The sequence below is a fragment of the Mytilus trossulus genome, chromosome 6, assembly GCF_036588685.1.
Source record: "Mytilus trossulus isolate FHL-02 chromosome 6, PNRI_Mtr1.1.1.hap1, whole genome shotgun sequence".
NCBI lineage: Eukaryota > Metazoa > Mollusca > Bivalvia > Mytilida > Mytilidae > Mytilus > Mytilus trossulus.
Window position 1 is genome coordinate 10,896,881 of NC_086378.1, and position 24,255 is coordinate 10,921,135.

The 24,255-nt window shown below is 32.8% G+C and overlaps 2 protein-coding genes across 3 annotated transcripts; one reads left to right on the forward strand and one right to left on the reverse strand.

Moving 5' to 3' along the window:
* Positions 1-5,288: 5,288 nt before the first annotated feature.
* On the reverse strand, positions 5,289-14,706 carry LOC134720785 (mitochondrial inner membrane protein OXA1L-like). Of its 2 annotated transcripts, XM_063583284.1 has the most exons (9): positions 14,591-14,706; positions 12,892-13,026; positions 12,505-12,712; positions 11,758-11,901; positions 9,782-9,867; positions 8,949-9,113; positions 8,110-8,214; positions 6,487-6,646; positions 5,289-6,012 (listed from the first exon to the last, which is right to left on the reverse strand). In XM_063583284.1, exons 1-9 carry the CDS (start codon positions 14,687-14,689, stop codon positions 5,777-5,779), a joined length of 1,338 nt encoding a protein of 445 aa, XP_063439354.1. In that variant the 5' UTR covers positions 14,690-14,706; the 3' UTR covers positions 5,289-5,776. The 2 variants fall into 2 exon arrangements, with proteins under 2 accessions (XP_063439354.1, XP_063439355.1); XM_063583285.1 differs by lacking the exon at positions 5,289-6,012 and having other exon boundaries at positions 6,629-6,712.
* Positions 14,707-14,873: 167 nt separating this feature from the next.
* LOC134720787 (probable RNA polymerase II nuclear localization protein SLC7A6OS) lies at positions 14,874-20,712 on the forward strand. The gene is made up of 5 exons (XM_063583286.1): positions 14,874-15,057; positions 16,387-16,899; positions 17,451-17,769; positions 18,774-18,848; positions 20,121-20,712. The coding sequence occupies exons 1-5, from the start codon at positions 14,896-14,898 to the stop codon at positions 20,207-20,209; spliced, it is 1,158 nt and encodes a 385-aa protein (XP_063439356.1). The 5' UTR covers positions 14,874-14,895; the 3' UTR covers positions 20,210-20,712.
* The last annotated feature ends 3,543 nt before the right edge of the window (positions 20,713-24,255 follow it).

A 24,255-nucleotide genomic window follows, 5' to 3' on the forward strand; every position in this document is an offset into this window, starting at 1 on the left:
CCTTAGTGTGCTTAGTTGGCAAAAGCAAACAACAATCACTCAATCAATTTGTATTTGAAAAAACAAAATTAAAGATTAATTCTTGGTGCAATATGTCATAAATATTTATATAATTATATTTGCATAATATATTGTCTAAAATATATCTCATTTCATTTCCATAATAAATAAGTTCAAGCTAACTAATTCCTAATGAAAGTAACTGGTTTTTTATTTCCAAATCACAAAAATATTGACATGTATTTTAATATTGTTAATATTTGTTTTTAGTCAATAGAAGTGGTTTCTTTGTATTATTGTTACCCTAATTTATATTGTATTTTTCTGTCAATATCATACAATATGTAAATGAAAACTAATTGTCATTTCAAGACTTTTTCATGAAACCTTCATACATATTTATTTCAAAATAAATTATTTTCTTGAAATTGCTTTCTGCTTAAACTAAGTTGTGCATTATTTATGAAGTAAATCAGTATTGATTTCATAGAAGTTCTTAATTGTGATTTTTAATTTATGAACTTTCACTAACTGGTTTTAGACCATCTGATTGATGAAGCTGCATTCATGTTTGAGATAAGACAAAGTTCTTAATAATGATATCGAATCAGTGCATAAAGTTCATACTGATCATACATAACCAGTGGATTATAGCTTGCTGTTCGGTGTGAGCCAAAGTTCTGTGTTGAAGGCTTTACTTTGACCTATACTGCATTTTGTACTGGTATAATTTTAAAAATTGTGACGTGGATGGAGAGTTGTCTCATTGGCAATCCATATCTTCTTATATCTATTTGGCATGTCAAGTTCTACTTGATGATACTTAAATAGTGTTAGATTTTGACACAATTTGCTGGTTGATGGTATTGATTCAGTGTTGATATGACACAAAGTTCTGATTGATTGACTAAGAACTGACGTTTCACACTAATTGTTAATAAGACAAACAACTAAACAAATTGAGACCCAAAGGAGCCTGAATACTTACCATACATCAGGGATGGGGTCGATTACTTTGAAAAGTAATCGATTACATTACAATTACTTTGCTTATTTTATGTAATCGATTACATTATGATTACACCCAATTTCAAATGTAATTGATTACATTAGATTACTTTTCTCCATTGTAATCATGATTACTTGTGATTACTTATGATTACATTGTATATTTTACATAACATCAACAAACTAAATCTATAGAATTTTTTTAATATCATAAATATATACAAGTTAAGTAAAGTGATACTAAGAATCCCTTCATCTGACGATTAGACCATAAATCGATAGTCAGACACACACTTTCTGCTGAGCGTAATTTTTCCTTTATATTTGATTGAATATTGCTTGCTTTCTGATGTAATAGTTTGGTAGAAAGATGTTTCCTGCTAGGAAGTTGATATTTTGGATTCAATGATTCGACAAAGGTCTTGAATTCAGGACTCTCTACAACTGAGAGTGGTGTTAAATTTCCAGCTACAAATGAAACCAAAGCATCTGTAATCTGCATTTGAGAAGCATGATTTATTTTTAAAAAAAATATGTCTCTAAAATTTGTAATCATCAAGTAATCATATAAATGTAATCTAAAAGTAATCTAAAAGTAATCATGATTACACCTGTTTTTTGCAATGTAATCGATTACATTCCGATTACTTGTAATCAGAAAATGAATGATTACTGATTACATGTGATTACATGACAAAATGTAATCAATTACAGCTGATTACGATTACTGATTATGATTACCCCATGCCTGCCATACATGTACATATCAATTAATAACTCATGTGTAGAACATAAATTACATACACCTCACTGCACTTTGAACTAGAAGCTCTAAAGAGCCTGTGTCGCTCACCTTGGTCTATGTGAATATTAAACAAAGGAAGCAAATGGATTCATGACAAAATTTGGTTTTGGTGATGGTGATGTTTTTGTAAATCTTACTTTACTAAACAGTCTTGCTGCTTACAATCATCTCTATCTATAATGAACTTGGCCCAGTGGAAAATGTTAATAAAAATTAACAAATTTTATGAAAATTGTTAAAAATTGACTATAAAGGACAATAACTCCTTAGGGGGTCAATTAACCATTTCGGTCATGTTGACTTATTTGTAAATCTTACTTTGCTGAACATTATTGCTGTTTACAGTTTATCTGTATCTATAATAATATTTAAGATAATAACCAAAAACAACAACATTTTCTTGAAATTACTGATTCAGGGGAAGCAACCCAACAACGGGTTGTCAGATTCATCTGAAAATTACACGGCAAATAGATTTCGATCTGATAAACACTTTTACCCCTTGATAGATTTTGCTCTAAATGCTTTGGTTTTTGAGTTATAAGCCAAAAACTGCATTTTACCCCATATCCTATTTTTAGACGTGGCGGCCATCTTGGTTGGTTGACCAGGTCACCGGACACATTTTTTAAACAAGATACCCCAATGATGATTGTGGCCAAGTTTGGTTTAATTTGGCCCAGTAGTTTCAGAGGAGAAGATTTTTGTAAAAGATAACTAAGATTTACTAAAAATGGTTAAAAATTGACTATAAAGAGCAATAATCCTAAAGGGGTCAACTGACCATTTCGGTCATGTTGACTTATTTGTAAATCTTACTTTGCTAAACATAATTGCTGTTTACAGTTCACCTCTATCTATAATAATTTCAAAATAATAACCAAAAACAACAAAATTTCCTAAAAATTACAAATTCAGGGGCAGCAACCCAACAACGGGTTGTCCGAATCGTCTGAAAATTTCAGGGCAGATAGATCTTGACCTGATTAACAATTATACCCCATTTCAGATTTGCTCAAAATGGTTTGGTTTTTGAGTTATAAGCCAAAAACTTCATTTTAACACCATGTTCCATTTTTAGCTGTGGCGGCCATCTTGGTTGGTTGACCGGGTCACCGGACACATTTTTTTAAACTAGATACCCCAATGATGATTGTGGCCAAGTTTAGTTTAATTTGGCCTAGTTGTTTCAGAGAAGAAGATTTTTGTAAAAGCTAACGACGACGGACGACAACAGACGCCGACGGACACTCCGTGATGGGAAAAGCTCACCTGGCCCTTTAGGCCAGGTGAGCTAAAAAGGTTGTAATGAGGTCAGATACAGAAGGGTCATGCAATCTTTACACCCAAACCCTGAACACTAGCAATACATTAATTAAAATGAAAATTAGAATGGAAATGGGGAATGTGTCAAAGAGACAACAACCTGACCAAAGAGCAGAAGACAGCTGAAGGCCACCAATTGGTCTAAAGCACTGAGAGAATCCATCAGCTGGAGGCTGCTTCAGATGGCTCTTTTTCTTTACCTATAATTTATATTATGTTGATAGTTCTAAAGTTAAAGCTTTACTACAACTATCACAAAAACTTAACATGATCCATGAAAATGAGGTCAAGTTCATATAAACTAAACAAGAAAATACATGTACATCTTACAATCATTCAATACACAAAACGTAGTTGACCTATTGCTTATAGTTTGTAAGAAACCGACTTAACCAAGAAAACTTAACATTGACCAATGAACCATAAAAATGAGGTCAAGGTCAGATGAACCATGCCAGACAGACATGTACAGCTTACAATTCTTCCATACAACACATATTGTTGACCCAGTGCTTATAGTTTAGGAAAAACAGACCAAAACTGAACACTGAGAACTTAATCTTGAAATTAAGGTAAAGGTCAAAAACAAACTGATACTGACATGTACATCATAAAATATTTTCATACACAAAATCTAATTGACATATTACATTTAGCATTACAAAAAAAGACCAAAACTCAAAATATTAACTTTGACCACTGAACCATGAAAATGAGGTCAAGGTCAGATGACGCCTTCAAACTAGACATTTACACCTTACAATCATTCCATTCACCCAATATAGTAGACGTATTGCATACAGTATAAGAAAAACAGACCAAAACACAAAAACTTACTATAACCACTGAACCATGAAAATAAGATCAAGGTCAGATGAAACCTGCCAATTGGACATGTACACCTTACAGTCCTTCCATACACCAAATATACTAGACCTAGGCTATTGTCTATGGTATAGATCTAAGATATGGACTTGATCACCACCAAAAAATGAGGTCCAGGTCAAGTGAAAACTGTCTGACAAGCAAGAGGGCCTTGCAAGGTACGCACATTCCAAATATAGTTATCCTATTACTCATAATACAAGAGAAATTAACATTACAAAAAAATTTAACTTTTTCTTCAAGTGCCATGTGCAAGGAACCATGAAAATGTGGACATTTGACTGATTGAAACTTCTTAACATTAGGCATCTATATACAAAGTATGAAGCATCTATATACAAAGTATGAAGCATCCACCCTCTAAAATTTTAGAGTTTAAGAAGAGAGCTAAAGCCATTGCTGTAGCAACTAGATCACTATCCCTATGTCAAGCTTTACTGCAACAGAAGTCTCAGACTCGCCGACAAAATGCAGCATCAATTCAAAATTTCAGCACAAAACTGTCAGACTCTTTTGCCTTTGATTCATCTAATCACATTGAAAAACCAATCAATTCATCAGTGAAGTCAATAACCATCCTCTGTTGCAAAATAATTGCAAGTTTTGTTGTTCAGGAATATGGCAGAAAATCTAATAATTAAAAAAAAATGTATAAAAAAATATATACTTTTTTATCTAGAAATTCTTTCATACATACATTTCCAAAATTCAGTAGGTAAAAAGTGCTGATCAAGAAAATGGTTGCTTAGTGTATCCTCCAATAGCATTGAAACATATACAGCATATACAGCAGTTCACAAGTTTCTTAAATGGCTAATATGCCAGACCCATAGTACAACTCTGTTGGAGGAAATAGTCATCGCTGAGCTGTTTTGTAGATCAACACCTTCTTTATACTGTTTTTTTTCCTGACATGATCATTACAACTTAAAGCAACAAAGACAATAAAATAATTCACTGTTGGAGGAAATAGTCATCGCTGAGCTGTTTTGTAGATCAACACCTTCTTTATACTGTTTTTTTTCCTGACATGATCATACAACTTAAAGCAACAAAGACAATAAAATAATTCACTGATTTTATTTTTAGAAAAATGTACTTATTTTCTTGTTTTTCAAACTTTAAAAAATACAAGTATTACAAACGTAGATGATTAAAACAAAATTAAACTTGAATTGTAGCATTTAGTAGAAAATCAGTAAACATTTTATGACAAAATCAACAAATAAATACATTAAAACTTGTATTTACAATAACAAATATGCAAAATACACAGAACTTTACTATTGTCTAACAACATTCATTTCTCTGTGAAAGGTAAGTGTACGACAGGACAATACAGTTGTCATGATTCAAAATAACAATGTTGTCTACACTGACAAAAAGAATTCCCCAAAACAGTTTTCATAGGTATTAATTTTTTTTAGGTTTAGAAAATATTGTATTTATGTTGAAACTTAATTTCATGATTTTAACAAACATAAGCCTCATTCCATTAAAATCATATTCTATCAATAATTTCGGATCAACAGTGATAAGTATTACAGCACTATCAAGTTTGGGACATTAAAATGTAAAATGTGGAGAAAAACATCTTCCAATTAACAAATGTTGTTCTGAAGTCCAAAGCACAAGTTTCTCAGATTCTTCTCTCTTTGTGTTTAGTCCTGTGACTCTGTTGGTATCTCAGTTTATCATAATATACAGCTTGTAACTCTGTTGGTATCTCAGTTTATTATAATATACAGCTAGCTACGACTTTGCTTTCATTTTAATACCTTCCACAATATTGTCAATTTTGGATTGATTAAATGCATGTCCTTGTCCTACACGTTTGTTATATGTGTAATCTTCTCCTGGCTTTTGTAATTTTGTAGGATCATATGTATATGTCTTTTGTATTGGTCCTTTACCGGCTTCCTTGAATCTTAATGCATCAGCTCTTTGTCTATCTTCTATTTGTTTTACAATCTTATTACTTTCCCAACCTGAAATTGAAGCAAAGGAAACTGTAAACAAAATATCAGAATATAATTAGATAAACAAATTAATCACATCCACTTCGCTAGATAAAATTAAAATATCCTAATGTAATGACCAAAAAAAATATGCATATTCTTAAGCTAAATAAAAGGGGGTATTTTCTGTAAAATACAGAATTTTCTTCAAGTATTACGAAAAAAGTTCCCCAATTATTGAACTAAAGAAGACTATGCATGCACATTATGTAGGCCTTCATAGGAAGCCTGTGTACTAAGTTTCAAGTAGATTGAACTTCAACTTTATCAAAAACTACCCTGACCAAAAAATCTAACCTGAAGCAATAGTTATAGTTCTCTAAAGGGGTTAACTCAATGTGAACTTTCTATTTGCTGTAAAACTGTCTCTGTTGAAAGGATTATTTCCTTTGCAATAAAATAATTGAAATTTGACTTTTTATGAGTTACACTGTCAACACTCACTGTCTTTAAATCCTTGAGAAAAACTTGGTTTCTTCTTCTTTGGTTGTGGATGAATAACCATTTCAGGTATTTTAAGGAACTGTCTCACAGCAGGTATTTTAAAAAACAAAACTTGAATCAATGAGAAAGTATTTGATGTAAACCAGTAACAGCACATGGCCTAAAAGAAAAACAAAACTTGAATCAATGAGAAAGTATTTGATGTAAACCAGTAACAGCACATGGCCTGAAAGAAAAAGAATATATTTAACATGAAAAAGTATTTTACATATAAAACAAGTGAAACTGCGAGCTACTGCTCACTGATGATACCCCCGCCGCAAGTGGATAATATAAATAGTGTAAAAATATGCAAGTGTTCAGTAAACAGGAAGTTGTCGAGTGATGAATCTGAAAACCCATCACACGGTATAGCTGACTTATATAAATCCTGAAACCAAATTTCAGAAATCCTTGTATTGTAGTTCCTGAGAAAAATGTGACAAAAATTTTCAACTTGGCTATCATGTGTAAAATCATACAAGTGTTCGTTAAACAAGAAGTCGATGAATGATGAATCTGAAAACGCATCACACGGTATGGCTGACATATATAAATGTTGATACCAAATTACAGAAAGGGTGGATTTGTAGTTCCTGAGAAAAATGAGACGAAAGTTTCATGGGACGGACTGACAGACAGAGGTAAAACAGTATACCCCCCTTTTTTGAAAGCGGGGGTATAACTAAGGGTAAATAAAAACAAATTCAATGTTAACCACTAAACTTTTGTACAACTTATGTCAGTAAGCTAAACTGTTTTCTTTAAAATTAATTTTGTATGTACATTGTGTCGTAGATCAAATTTATTCGTTCAATGTATGTTTACTTGATTTTGTTAATATGTCTTTTGATTGAGTAAAACAATTTCAATTGATATTATATAGTTTGTCTTTCTACATTGTGATGTTATACTATCACTTCAGCTAGCTAAATGTTTAAACCAGCTGCATTCGTTTGCACCTGTCTTAAATTAGTAAACTGTTGTTTAGGAGATAACTGTATTGTATTTTAAGCTCCGACGGCATCAATTGGGGATTTGATAGTCGCAAATTAAGTTTACTGGCGACGCGTTAGCGGAGACAGTAAACGGGTATTTGCGACCATCAAATCCCAAATTGATGCCGTCGGAGCTTAAAATACAATATTGTTATCTCCATTCTAATGAAACTGACAGAAAACAACGTTAAAACATGTATTTAAAATCTGTCATAAGCCGTCTGCGCTTGCGCGTACGTCCCATAGCATCAATTGTCAATTGATGCCATGTAAGAAAGAGACGTTATCCAATCAAAATGAACGTTATAAACGTTGTTGCATTAGAATCAGTGGTTGTCGTTTGTTGTTGGGGTTCATACGTTTTTCTGTTTGAATGGTTTTACACTAGCCTTTTGGGGCCCTTTATAGATTGATGTTTGGTGCGAGTCAAGCTCTATATTGAAGGCTGTACTTTGACCCATTATATTTTACTTTTACAAATTTTGACTTGGATGGAGAGTTGTCTCATTGGTTCTCATACCACATCTTTTTATATCTATGTCTTTAATATGAATTTTGTAATTGTGTATCATAAGGAAATACATACTGTTGGAAAATTACAGACAAACAGTAAACCAAGAACAGGCATCAATCTCATTCCCCACTTCATCACATGTTTTTGTTGGCTTGCTGCCACTCCATCAGCTCCAACCTAGATAAACAAAACAATACAATTTTATGACAACAACAACACATTTAATATATTTCTATTATAGATTAACATGGATCTAGTCTTTAAGATTATTGTTTACCTCTCAGTATGAATTGAAACAAATATTTGCTAGAAAAAATAAGAAGTCTATCACTTCTCCCACATATAGAGTGTGACTTTAAAAATTTCCCCAATAGTTATACCCTATAGTATTATAAAATTTAATCAGGGTTTTTTTCAAAAAATTAGTATCCTTTTGATGTGAGAGCACAAATCAATGGATAATAAATGTTAGAAGTATTTCTGTTTTTCACAGTTATAATTTGAATTGCTTTGTACATCTTAAGGTGGTACATAACACTACAGGGAGATAACTCTGTAAATATCACCTCAACATTTTAATCAGGTTCTATTGTTAAGAAACTTAAGCTTCTCAATTTTCAAAATAAGTGTTTGTTAAACTGCTATATATTCTATGAAATAATTTTTGATGAAGTGTGTGGTTGGACATTTTTTTTATTTTTTTTTTATTTTTGTCATTGGGTGAATCTAAGATTTTGTCAAAATTTTATGAAAATTAAACAAGCAAATTTAGTTTTAATTTGGTACCACCTCTATATAAATCACTTTTAGAGCTTCATTCAAACTACAACATCCAAACTTCATCTAATTCTACAGCAATTTAAAATCATCATATATCAATTTAATTAAATCATAAATCGTCACACTCATACCTCTACAGTTATTGACAAGGTAGCCATTGTTACAACAGGAAGTAAAAATATTGGATCTGGTACAGTCAAATCTTTAAACCATAACAAGCCACCAGTGGCTAAACTCTCCACTGGAAGATGTGCCATGCCTCTCAATCCAGTAAACCATGATAAAAACACAGGCAACTGGAAATAACAAGTTCATAGTATCAATCTCAGTAACAATCACAATTATTTCATCATATTAAATAGTAAAAGATTACATGTCTCTCAAGTTGTTTTTTTTTTTTTTTATCAATATGGTTGACATTTTTCTTCCCTTGGTAGATAACTAGAAATGATTACTGAATCAATTTCTGTAAATGAGAGAACTGATTATTTACCAATACATAGCGATTATAAGGTTGACTGCATATTGTTAAATTTCAGCTGCGAGTAACAATATGTAGCTTTTTGTCCAATGAGCATAGCCAGGTTTCATATTGTGTCATAAAATAAATTTACAGACCAGATAATCGATTTATCAGGTTGTGTTTGCTTATTTGCATGATAAAAGCTAGAGTTTTCTCTTGTTTCACCAGCAAAAAACGGAAGATGACTTGACAAATTTGGGTCATTAGAAAAGTACTGCATTTTACAATGACACATTTTCACTTATGTGTAGATTAATTGGGCTTTTCCAACTGCCCATGCGTACTTAGGAAAATGTCAGGATTATATAATAAATGGGTATTCAATTAATAATGTCTATTGTTTTTTTGTGCATACAGAAATCATTATTACTCTTTTTCCCTGCTTTCAGAGTTATCAGCTGCAAATATTTAATATTTTGTTCCAAGTAGTTTTTCACTTACCTGTGCCATTGGCATCATCATATTTCTAAATAGTTTAATGTCATGTTTCTGATAATATTCCATTAGTTCTGAACCATATCGTGCAGCTGAAAAAGAAATTTAACTCAATAAAGCAGAGCTAACTTAATTATGTTATTATTCATAGAAATTATGTTTTGACCTTAATAAAATTGACGATTTTTCAATTTTTTCTTAGAGATGTAGAAGGACCTAATTTTTTTTTGTGTGTATGACATGTCCTTTTGGTCTTGTGCTTATTTTAAGGACTGTGTTATGATCATAGAAACTAGAGGCTCTAAAGAGCCTGTGTCACTCACCTTGGTCTTTGTGAATATCAAACAAAGGAAGAGGATGAATTCATGACAAAATTGTGTTTTGGTGATGGTGATGTGTTTGTACATCTTACTGAACATTCTTGCTGCTTAAAATTATCTCTATCTATAATGAACTTGGCCCAGTAGTTTCAGTGGAAAATGTTAGTAAATTACAAATTTTATGAAAATTGTTAAAAATTGTCTATAAAGGACAATAACTCCTTAGGGGGTCAATTGACCTTTTCAGTCATGTTGACTTATTTGTAAATCTTAATTTGCTGAACATTATTGCTGTTTACAGTTTATCTCTATCTATAATAATATTTAAGATAATAACCAAAAACATCAAAATTTCCTTAAAACTAACAATTCAGGGTCAGCAACCCAACAACGGGTTGTCCTATTCATCTGAAAATTTCAGAGCAGATAAATCTTGACCTGATAAACAATGTTACCCCCCATGTCAGATTTGCTCTAAATGCTTTGGTTTTTATGTTTTAAGCCAAAAACTGCATTTTACCCCTTTGTTCTATTTTTAGCCATGGCAGTCATCTTGGTTGGATGGCCGGGTCACCAGACTCATTTTTTAAACAAAATACCCCAAAGATGATTGTGGCCAAGTTTGGATAAACTTTGCCCAGTAGTTTCAGAGGAGAAGATTTTTGTAAAAGATACCTAAGTTTTACAAGAAATGGTTAAAATTTGACTATAAAGGGCAATAACTCCTAAAGGGGTCAACTGACCATTTCAGTCATAAATACTTATTTGTAAATCTTACTTTGCCGAACATTATTGCTGTTTACAGTTCATCTCTATCTATAATAATATTCAAGATAACCAAAATCAGCAAAATTTAAGTTACTAATTCAGGAGCAGCAACCCAACAAGGGGTTATCCGATTTATCTGAAAATTTCAGGGCAGATAGATCTTGAACAGGTTAACAATTTTACCCCCCATGTCAGATTTGCTCTAAATGCTTTGGTTTTTGAGTTATAAACCAAAAACTGCATTTTAACCCTATGTTCTATTTTTAGCCATGGTGGCCATCTTGGATGGTTGGCTGGGTCACCGGACATATTTTTTGAACTAGATACCCTAATGATAATTGTGGCCAAGTTTGGTTTAAATTGGCCCCATAGTTTTTAGTGGAGAAGATTTTTGTAAAATTTAACGCGGGACGACAACGACGGACGACAAGTGATGAGAAAAGCTCTCTTGGCCCTTTGGGCCAGGTGAGCTAAAATCAATACTAGAGCAATGGAATGAGGTGTTTTAATACATTTCTCTGTACAATTTTATAGTTATCCTATAATACTAATAACTGCTGTCAATTACATTTCAAGTTAATAAATGCTCAAATAACATTTGGGTTTATCCTGTAAGGTTTGATCACAAGTAAACATGATAATCAATAATTAATTATTATCCCACAGTACATCATGTTCACTTAAACAGGAACTTGGAAGATGCCTGTAGATCATAATATAATATGGGTTGACAGTTTAATCATTAGAAAAAATTATTTCAATCAAAGTTTAGTTAGAAAAAAACAATGATTGCAATGTCTAAAAAAGGTGTTGAAAATGTCAAATCTTCATTTCAGTGAATTGTGTATTGTACTAGTCCATACTTGCACACACAACCCTTCCTTTTCTACTCACTTCCAACAAGATCTCCCCTGAGTCTACACTCTGACATTCTTTCTTGTAATCTTGCTAACTCTGGCATGTGGTTGTTCATCTTAATAATATGTCTCCTTGATATGACAGCTATGGGAAGCATCATAAGTCTTACAATAACTGTGGCTGTAAAAGATATGCTGAATTAATAGATTTTAACAATGATTTTTTTTTACTAAGAATTGATAGATATTTGAGTATGGTTACCAAAGTTTGAAAAGGTTATATGTTTATAACTGATGGAATGCAGTGTTAGAATAATAATCATTGTATAATTTATAGCTTTCATGTATCTGCTATTTTTTAAGGAAAAGGGTTAAGTTTTCACAAAATGCACTAGCAATTCCACTACCATCTATGCTTCATCAGGAGCAAAAAAGTCAGATAATTTTGGCTGAGTATTGTAGAATTTACAGACAGATTGGCAGCCTACTTTAAATCATTTTAATAACCACCTGTTTTGTTTGCAACTAAAATCCAGTTTCCTATTATTGAGTTTATTTATGTGATAGAATACAACTTAAAAGTTCATGATATATCATAGAGATTTCATTACTAGTGATTATATTATGCTAATTATTAATTATGCTTCATTGAAATATTGAAATATGTACACTAAGTGTAAATTTAATGTATAAAATGTATTTCCTGGAAAGAAAAGCTAACAATGGTTAAAAACTTTTGTACTAAAGATATATACAAAAGAGATACTGATAAAAATATGTTTACCCAGTCCAATAGCTCCCCACCATGGCATTCCTAGGTCAACATGCAATGATTCTAATGCCATCTGTACCACGCCAGCTGGAGTATAGTTGTTTAAACCAAGACTGGCAAACGTTGGTTCACCCAGAGCATTGAGTGTATCAGCAATGTCCAACGATTCAGGGGCAGGTAAAGGTGGAGGTGGTATATAATCTACTGTATCAGCAAATTTCTGCAAAAAATAAGGAAGACGAAACATTTTAAAATATAACATGCTTGAAAAATTCTGTAACAATGTTTAAACGGTGGTACATTTTTTAATTTTGTTTTAATCCTCATCAAATTAAAAATAATGAAAAAATTATTTCCGACAAATTGTAAACTAGAAAATGATTTCAACAAAGAGCTTACTGATGCATGATCGGTACTGTTAAATCTCTGTATAAAAACTGCACAAATGTGTGGCGTCTTTGTCCTCCATATAACTGGTAGCTGGCCATGGCTGATATTTGATGACAATAAATGGTGACCACGAATTTGGCAGGACTGAAAAATAAATAAATCCATCATTAAAATTACTACATTATTCTCTGCAATATTAATTCTGTACATGTAAATCAGTACTGTCATGACTGTTTAAATAATTTTTCTTTGAATACTATGGATTCATGGTTAATGATAATTCAAATGCTTAACAAATAACTAGTTATCTATAGGCTTGTATGAAGACTTTTGCAAACCACAAATCAAATATCATCAAAATACAATTTGTTCCTCAGTAATCAGGATTTAAGTGCATCCGCAATAAGGCTTCATAGCTACAGACTAGAATATAATTCATGACTACAATCCTTTTAACCTGAGTGTGTCTTGCTGGTCATTTTATAAATGCTAAAATAAAGTATATCTAGATCTTTATCTTATAATTTATAATTTTTGTCCAAGTGAAAAAGGTAAACATGGCAAAATATCATTCTCGTTTTACAGTGTTTAAAGTTATCCATAATTTCCTGCATTTTTACTTTCCTTTAAAAAGATTGTCACGTAACCAACCAAAAAAGTCAGGTCCAATGCATTAGGGGTGCTAATTTATGCAAAAGACCCTGGGTCAATATGAATACATAATCTAACACCTCGTTCATTTACAATGCAAGTGAATAGCCAAGTGTATTCCGATTGTTCATGTTATCATGGTTGGCTACTTATTGTTTGATGCTGAAATTAGCATAAAATTCAGCATATTTCAGTCTCCTGGCCCAAAGTCTCTTGCAACTTGACGTCCATTTGAAAATAAAAGTTCAATACATGTTCACAGGAATAATTGCGTCACTTTGGAAACTGTCAAAATATAAGAAAACAAAGGATGGCAAGTAGGTGATATATACCTAGTCATAAATGAAGAGATAGGGAGAAAAATAACAAATTCAGGCCCAAATTATAGGGATCCAAGGCTGTCAGTGGGCTGAAGAAGCAACAAAAGGTCGCATTCATATTAGACAGGCAAATATTCAAAGTAACTGTAAAATTAAGTTTTATGACATAATTTCAGATAGTCCTTATAACTGCCTGTACAAACTTCACATATATATTAAGTGAAAGCAGGCTCAAAATAGAAGAACTAGAAATGCTCTCAAGAGATATATATATATGTGCTACAAGATGCATAACTCGAGAATAAAACTAAAAAGTGTGTAATGGCTGTTGCCAATTGTCACTCAACTTAAAAACATTTTTCAAAGTCTATTTTAGATTTTAGCAAGTGTATATATTCACGGAGTGTGTATATAGTAAAAGACTTTTATCCATATTACCCTCAAAAGAGGGGTGTCCCTAACAGAAGAAGCTTACACGAAGAAAAGAAAAGATAGAAGAAATTATAAGACAACTTCAACAAAACTGACAAACCATCATACATTCACTTGCATGAACTGAAAATGTTTAAACTTAGAGGTGACAGACTTCCTAACACCCTTATATAACCTTTCATGCTTCCATAGACTCAAGTCAAGGACAAGCACCCTTCAGGCTTCGCAAGAAAGGTATAATGTGGGACATTTCTAATCATCAGCATGCATATACATAAATAATCAATAGACAACTCAAGACGTACATTAATAATTTCGAATTCTTTGCTTATGGATTTTTGTAAAAATGAAGATTTGCTCAAAAGTTTCTTCATTTCCCTGACATGCCGAATGGAGGCTGCCATCTTGGCTGTCTGCAAAATTAATCTCCAAATATAAATATTTTTCTTGGTTATATCCACTTTAAGCATGTAAATTTTTGAGAGATTCAAATAAATGAATTAGACTTTATATTTCAACGTAATCTTAATGTAAATCGAATGCACAAAGTGTTATTGTGAAATAATTCCTTTGGTTTCGAGATTAACACTGTAAAATTTCACAACTCGGAATGGCAACTATCGTCCGAGTAAAACGTAGAAGAAACGAAGATCCCTTGGAATCGATTGTCATTTCATGTAAAAGGAAAAAAGAAGAAAATCATCCACAAGCAAGCTCGTTGGAAAATGAACCTCAAAGCTCTCTGAAATTTGCAGGAACTGTTGCTTCGAAGGTGACTAAAAAGGGGGGAGACAAAATTTATTAAAAAAATAACTCTTTACGAATGTTTTGCTAAAGAGTGTTCTAAAGTAGCTATGTGTTATACAGATTTCAATTTTACTATCATTCACTACAACCACGAACAGTGGTTCTCTCTGTCCACTTCTGCTTCTGCCACCAATACATCTTATAGTCTTTAGTCTTTAGTAAGTGTCCCAAATGACACTGTAAACACTTGTGTACGTTTCCTCTTTTGTAGTTTCTTCACATATGTAATGTTCACTCATGTAATTAATTGAAATGGTGGCTGCTGCTTTAAAAATTTTGACTTAATTTTGATTTAGAATTATAGTGTTTTTTTACTGTATAGTGTTTTTGAATCTACCAGACTCCGTTAAATAATTTTCCAGATGGCACAATATCTCTTTTTGATTGTCCTTATTAATGTCTTCTTCATCGATTCCTAGTAAGGTGTCTAAATCCATATGTATATTTCCTGTTATAAAATAAATAGATGTTCGCTATTTGTCCGCCATTACTGGATATCTCACAGGTTCCCGTAAAATTTTGACGTCATAAAACAAAATATATGACGCCACAATGGAAAAGTGATTGTATGACATCAAAATTTCAAGCGGCCAGGTCAGCCGTGATTAGCGATAAGGTGTATAAAAACTGATTGACATGAAATGTTCATAATTTAGCACATACAAATGTAAGTGTTGAAAGTATTTATTTCACATTTATAAGCCATTTAAGAATGAATTCAGGACGTCTTGCAAATCAAATACAATTCTAGATCATATTCTTTTTCAAGCTGCAAAACTTACTCTGGTAAGACTTGGGCATCGATTATCAATAAATCATCGACCAATATAAAATTATTACTGCAAAACGTCAACAGCAAACATCCGTTTTTTATTTTTTCATATCCTGGAAGTCTGCCCAAACCTTCACTTTCTTCAGTTTCTCAGTTATTATAAACTCAAAATTTAAGCTATGATCTCTGGTTTATTTTGTTAAATCGCGTGTGTTTTTGTTCTTACTAGCATGTGTATAATTATGGCAGAGTCTCCTTCTATGACATAAACATACATGTATATTGTAAGATGTACAATCATGTCATTCTGGATTGGTTTATGTGATACTTATAGTAAAGCTTTATATTTAGGACTATCAACATAATATCACTGGTCAGTTAAGCAGACAAGACATTTCAGTGTGTACAAATGTTCATGTATATTCTTCTTGTAGTATATATCATAGTCTCTTCATGTCTCTTATATATGTTTGAACATTTTTTTTAAAGAAATATACATTTGTATATGTATTTGTATTCCAGGTTGAAGGTGTTTCCAGACAAATAAGAGATGCCATAAGAAAAGAAAAACTTCAAAAAGAATATAAACAACACACTGTCAACATAACATCAAAAAATCGCCAAAGACAAAAACAATCTTCACAAAATAGTAGATTAAAAATTATATCATCTTTACGTAATATTGAATTAGACAGACTTGATAAAAATGATGAAGAAATATGCAATTCTGAAAGTAAGAAATTGACTCAAAGTGAAATTGCTAAAAGTAATAGATTATCAAACGGTGAACTAGCTAGTGAAGATAAAAATGGAGGTGCCAAAACAAAATTACACAATGGAGCAAGTGCTAATGATTCAAATGATGGTGACCATAGTAACAAAACAAGAACTTGTAATGGTGCCCACAGCAGTGATTCAATCGTTAATGATGATAAGGGTGCTGCAAATACAAATGAAAAAGTCTACCAACTTTTAGATGTTGAAATAGACCAATCATCATCTGTACAGATGCCTACCTTTGAATCATTATTGAAAGTAAGTGAATTTTTTTATAGACTTTATCAATAAATATATAAATATCATATATATACTATGGCCTCCACATGTAACAAGAATAATTCAGTCTATCCCCTTGATTGACCTCTTCTTCTTGCACTGACTTGCGAGGGCCTGAAGTCCTTACCGGTATACTTTTCAAGAATCCTGGATTTTGATTGGTGCTGTCTATGACAGGTGATCAATCAGCAGCGAGAATCAATGAAGAAAAAAATGAACTTAAATTGTGTTTATCCTCTGAAAATGAACCTCAATTCAACTCTGATTAAAATGTATAAATTTTATAAGAACACCCTGAACTGTTGGACTATTTACTAAAGTTTGTAGAGTAAACTTCAAAAGAATCGTATTACCCATTTCTTGGAGTATTGCAAACCCCGCCTTAGGCTTAAGAAATGATTGTCAACTACTGAGAATCTGAAGTCATTAAAACTTTCAATTTATTAACTTGTTAAAGTTCTTTTGTAATTGATTTTATTACCAATAAAAATAAGATGATACAAAAGTTTTTTACTGTATATATTTTGTAGGAATCTCAGTCTGCGGACAACATAACATGTAATTCTGTACCTCTTGTTAAACAGACAGTCTCACAACAAGAAGAAGATTATGTTTACGATTTGTATTATACAAATAATCAAGAATTTAATTTCAAAGCTTTAGAAAGTGACTTAAAAATTCAATTATATGATGATGAACTGATATTTGCTGATGACAGGAATTTTACAAATGAGGAGATATACGAGGATGAGGATGATAGCAATGACGAAGATAACTGGAGGAATGATTATCCAGATGAAGACCCTCACTTTTATGAAAATGAAGATGCAGAGTATCATTATGGCGATGGTAGGTTACTTTTTTTTTTTATTATAAACGATTAAGAATATACAGTAAATAAATGATGCAACTTCAAATGTTGTTTTAAAAATGTAGTTTATTGAATATGGACTCTAAATAAAACATTACATCTTGAATCTTTGAATCTTGAAAAAAGAATGAAATAAGAAATTATCATAGCTGAATTTATACAACACAATATCAAATGCTAATTTTAAATTATATAAAGAATAAGAATTTATCATAGCAGTATTTATACAACACAGCTTCAAATGTTAAAAGAATAAGACTTGATTATAGCTGAATTTATAAGACACAACTTTGAATAAGAAAAAGAATAAGAATTGATTATAGCTGAATTTATAAGACACAACTTTGAATAAGAAAAAGAATAAGAAAATATTATAGCTGAAATTATATGATGCAATTTCAAATGTTAAAAGAAATTAGAACTTATTAACATATCTGAATTTATATGGAAATGGGGAATGTGCCAAAGAGATAACAACCAGACCATAGAGCAGACAACACTACACAACAAAATATTGTAGATGAAATTATATGACGCAACTTCAAATGTTAATAATAAAAGAGAAAGACATACAGTGCATGGATATGTATGATACTACTTCAAATGAAAAAGAAAGAACTTCTGAGATATAAGAATATGTTGTATGAGTGCCAATGAGACAACTCTTCATCCAAGTCATAATTTGTGAAAGTAAACTATTATAAGTCAAAGTACGGTCTTCAACACAAATGACTGACACCGAACAGCAAGCTATAATTGTCCCCAAAAATGACTAGTGTAAAACCATTCAAACAGGAAAACCAACAGTCTAATTAATTTATATAAAGAACGAGAAAAGAATAACACATATGAACACATCAACATCTACAACTACTGAACAACAGGTTCCTGACTGAGGACAGGTGGAAACAAATGCAAGGGGTTTAAACATTAGAAAGACACACTACAAAATATCAATTGAAATGGCTATTTATACTTGTAGATGACAGAGATACTGTGGCATTTGAACATCAGGACCATGATTTAGCAGGTTGGATGTCATCTAGATGTAATATAGGTAACTATCTTGTTTTTATTACTGTAAATTCAGAAATGAATGAGAGGTTTTTAGTATTGTGAAAAATGCAACAGAGTTGTAAACACAATAATTTAAACTCTCATTTTGGAGTACTTTATATGAACTAAACAGGTTTTTTCAAAATCGTAAAAATTAAAATGGCATATAATTGTAAAATGACAAAATCGCAATAATAAATGCACACAATAATTTCTGAATTTACAGTAATCAATTACATGTACATATATACTGGTAACCCATCCAGTTTGTTAACTTAATAGTTTAAACATATTTATTTATAGTGGATTGGGAAACAAGTTTTGCAACTTATATTAATCTCCCTCCACTTTGCGGTTGCGAGTGCTGCCTTGTAGCGGCATTAGCCTACTCTTTTTTGAAATCTACAAGGGTGTCTTTAACGTGCAAGAGATGTGTCTCTCTCTTAACACGGGTCAGCCATTTATCGTCCCCGTCCGACGGACTATCATCGTTTCCTCAAGACCATAATCGCAAATGGTGTCAAGGGAGAGCCGAAAATTGAGTTCCTGAAATTTTCATCCCAAACGAAATCGAACCAGGAACCTTTGTGTAGTAGTCCGATGCACTAACCACTACACCACGGCTCTTCTTTGTTAACTTGCTATGATTATTTTTATATCGTTTTTTTATCAGCCCGAACTAGTATTCTGTCTTTCATTTCTGAAAGATTTTTGTCTTAAAATAGAGGTTATTGGTGTTTACACTGATTCCATGCACATATAAACTGAATAAAAGAATAAAAGTGGCCTACATCTAAGTTGTTCTACTACTGTAATCACTAGCCAGTCAACCCTGAGGTTGTGAGTTCCAACCCCTATTATGTGGATGCACTGGACTCGAATGGTAATTGACTAGGATTGTCAGTTTTCCTATCATAGGTCTGAGGTTTTCTCTGAGCATTTCCAGCTTCCTCCACTTAAATAAACTGACTGCCACCAAATAGCCCAAATGTGGCACTTAAAACACCTAAATTCAATCAATTTAGATGACATTTTTTGGTCTTGCCTCATTGGCATGTTATTAATTTTTCCTGCATGTTTTTTTGGTCAGTATTCAAAGCAGTGGTTTGATTCTGTTCTGCTAGCTCTATCTCACAACTATCAGATATTTTACTTTTTTATAAGGCTGTCCAAAATCCATGCTTAGTTACAATAGTCTTGTATCTGAAAAGATTCACCTTCCAGTCTAGCAGAGATGTTCTGTTATTTTACTATGGTATATTTTGTATTTCAGAAGCTGCAGAGGTTAGTGATGACGAAACTGGGTCTTCTTATGACAGATATTACCGCACGATAAAGCAAGAGGTAGACCAAATGGAATGATAACATGGGATAATTAGACTGGATATACAGAAGTTACCTCATTATTCAACAACAGATGTTTGAGAACAAGCTTAAATACCAAATCTGTTTACTTATCATTGGTCATTATTGTATACATACCATACAAATAAGGAAAAGTTATTGTTATCCTTGTGAAAAAAAGAACTGATAACAATATATTAAGTGTAAGAATCAGAAATAATAAAGAATACTGAAACATGGTGAATAAACCCCGCTGACTTTATGACCTTATTTTAAAAGTTGCCAGCATTCTGGGTAAGAAATGGCAGGGGGTTTATTTCTGAGTGTCTGGTAATTTATAAAATCTCTTAATAACATTTGGTTAGTATTAATGATAGGAAATTCCAGAGTTAGCTCCTCATTAATTGTAAATTTCTAATGCATATCAACTAAGTTATATCTTGAGTTACCAGAACAGGAACAGGAAACAAATGTTACATTTGTGAATCATTCTACATTTTGATCATACATTAATCTTAACTTGTTGTTTTGTTCATCATATTTACATCACTGCCCTATTCTTAGGCAGATTAGCATTTAAAAACAATACAATGCAATTTATATAGGTAAAAAAAATGAAATTTTAGAGTATGAACCAGATACAAATACTTCTGTATGGATATGAAAGCAAGACATTTTTTTGTGTTCAATATTGTGCAATATAAACTTCAAATTATGACAATGTTGTTAGAAAGTAGAAATCTGATCTCTGTAGTCAGTAAGGCATTTGGTACAAAAATAAAGAAACATATTCCAATATAAATATTATCTCACTTGGTCTTGCAAGCTTGACTAATTTACCCGCTTTAGACAGTCGTTTATCAAATATCACTGTTTCAATAACAATAGATATCAAGTTTATATTTTATATGTCAAAGTTTTAAGTCAAAGTTGATACATTTGTAATAGTAATTACATGTATATGTTCATAAATCTTTAGTCTGTGAAAAATAAAAATATAGTCATCAGAAATACTTATACTTTACAATTACTATGTAATGAAATAACTTGTCAATAAAATTATTTCATTTTTTAGATTTTATTTGCCTCTCATTAGTTACCATATATTATCAGCATCCAATCAGTACTTGTTAACCTTTCTGAGCACGTCATTCACTTGTTTTTGTTAAAATTTGTTTACAAATAAATCCACTTATCCATGGCCCAATTTATTTTTATATTAATTTCTGCTATTTCCAGCATGTATTGCTGTTTTCTCCTAAGTTGAAATAAAGTCTAATGTCAAAATAATACCTTAGCCTGTATGAAGCTGAAAAAAATCAACATACCTTTAATTGCATACAAGTACAGCAAGATGTAATTATAATGTAAAACTTCTCTATTCTGGTCTTAGTGAGTTTAATTTGGGTGAAATTATGCCATTCTTTATTCAAATCATTTACTTCTTGAAACTTTCAACTAAAATTAGACGAGATCAATGTACTGTCAGGTATATTTCATTTACAACACCATCACATCTAATGACAACATAAATCTACAGCCATATAAGAGAATTGCCAATACACTTGCACTGAATATTTTGTGATGTTGTCAGTTAGAAGATAAATTCAATGCAGTATTCAACATTAAGTTTTATTTGCTATGGTTAGTTCTAAAGAATGATGTCTATGCATGGTTATAAAAAAAACCAGGATTATAATTTAGTAACAAGTACAAAGTTGAAGAGCATTGAGGATCCAAAATTCCAAAAGGTTGTTCCAAATATGGCTACGGTAATCTATGTCTGGGATAAGAAAATCCTTAGTTTTTGAAAGATTTATAGTTTTGTAAACGGAAAATTTATCAAAATGACCACATTATTGATATTCATGTCAACACTGAAGTGTTGACTCCTGAGCTGGTAATAACCTCAGGGACGAAACATCCACCAGCAGTGGCATCGACCCAGTGGTGTAAATAGTTATCAAAAGTACCAGAATTATAATTTAGTATGTCAGACGCGCGTTTTGTCTACATAAGACTCATCAGTGACTCTGACATTAAAATATTTATAAAACCTAACAAGTACAAAGTTGAAGAGCATTGAGGAACCAAAATTCCCAAAAGTTGTTCCAAATACAGCTAAGGTAATCTATGTTTGGGATAAGAAAATCCTTAATTTTTTGAAAAAAATATGTAACTAGTACACATATTTGTTAAGGGGCCAGCTGATTGGTGCATGAGTTTCTCGCGACATTGAAGACCCATTTGTGGCCTTCAGCTGTTGTCTGCTATATGGTCGGGTTGTTGCCTCTGTGACACATTCCCCATTTCCATTCTCAATTTAAGACCTAGTTTGGCTGTTACCATTTTAACTTCTTCTATTTTAGAATGGCACTCTTTGTTGTTTCTCTCACGTTTAAAATCAATTTCCGAGATTACATACATTGTTTCAGATGAAAAAATTAAGGCCAAGTTTGATAATGGTAATTTTCACTTTTGCCATTTTGCAGTTATGTCCTTGTTTAATTCAGAAATGGGGCTTAGTGTTGTTTCTGTGTCCTAACTCGATAACAGATATAGAAATCATTTTAAAAATTAAGTGTTATTTTATCATTTCATAGTGGTGCTTGAGATTTATTTTCAGTTTTGCAGGTAAGGAGTTTAAATCCTTGGTTGACTGAAAAATGATAACTTTGCAACACATTCTTTTTTCGAATTTTGATACACTTTTTCTGATGCCAAAATTGAGGTCTGCTTTGATTTAAGCATTTGCACTGATGCTGATTCAGAGTTATGGTCCTTGAACACCTTATCGATGACAATACTTAATGTAACAAAAACCTTTGTTTCCCTGTCATGTTGACAGCCTCTTGTCACTAATTGTGTAATATATAATGTATTTCTTGAGAACGTCTGAAGGATTTTCCATACTTTGTGAATTTTGAAAGGGCCAAAAAGTAGCAACAGTCATATCATATCATCTCCTTTCACATACCCATAGGTGGCTGAGTGGTCCAGGTAGTCTTATCTACTGTATTGCTAGACTGACAACACTGAGATTGTGGGTGCCCTAGACTGACAACACGGAGATTGTGGGTGCCCTAGACTGACAGCACGAAAATTGTGGGTGCCCTAGACTGACAACACGGAGATTGTGGGTGCCCTAGACTGACAACACGGAGATTGTGGGTGCCCTAGACTGACAACACGGAGATTGTGGGTGCCCTAGACTGACAACACGGAGATTGTGGGTGCCCTAGACTGACAACACGAAAATTGTGGGTGCCCTAGACTGACAACACGGAGATTGTGGGTGCCCTAGACTGACAACACGGAGATTGTGGGTGCCCTAGACTGACAACACGGAGATTGTGGGTGCCCTAGACTGACAACACGGAGATTGTGGGTGCCCTAGACTGACAACACGGAGATTGTGGGTGCCCTAGACTGACAACACGGAGATTGTGGGTGCCCTAGACTGACAACACGGAGATTCTGGGTGCCCTAGACTGACAACACGGAGATTGTGGGTGCCCTAGACTGACAACACGGAGATTGTTGGTGCCCTAGACTGACAACACGGAGTTTGTGGGTGTCCTAGACTGACAACACGGAGATTGTGTGTGCCCTAGACTGACAACACGGAGATTGTGGGTGCCCTAGACTGACAACACGGAGATTGTGGGTGCCCTAGACTGACAACACGGAGATTGTGGGTGCCCTAGACTGACAACACGGAGATTGTGGGTGCCCTAGACTGACAACACGGAGTTTGTGGGTGCCCTAGACTGACAACACGAAAATTGTGGGTGCCCTAGACTGACAACACGGAGATTGTGGGTGACCTAGACTGACAACACGGAGATTGTGGGTGCCCTAGACTGACAACACGGAGATTGTGGGTGCCCTAGACTGACAACACGGAGATTGTTGGTGCCCTAGACTGACAACACGGAGTTTGTGGGTGTCCTAGACTGACAACACGGAGATTGTGTGTGCCCTAGACTGACAACACGGAGATTGTGGGTGCCCTAGACTGACAACACGGAGATTGTGGGTGCCCTAGACTGACAACACGGAGA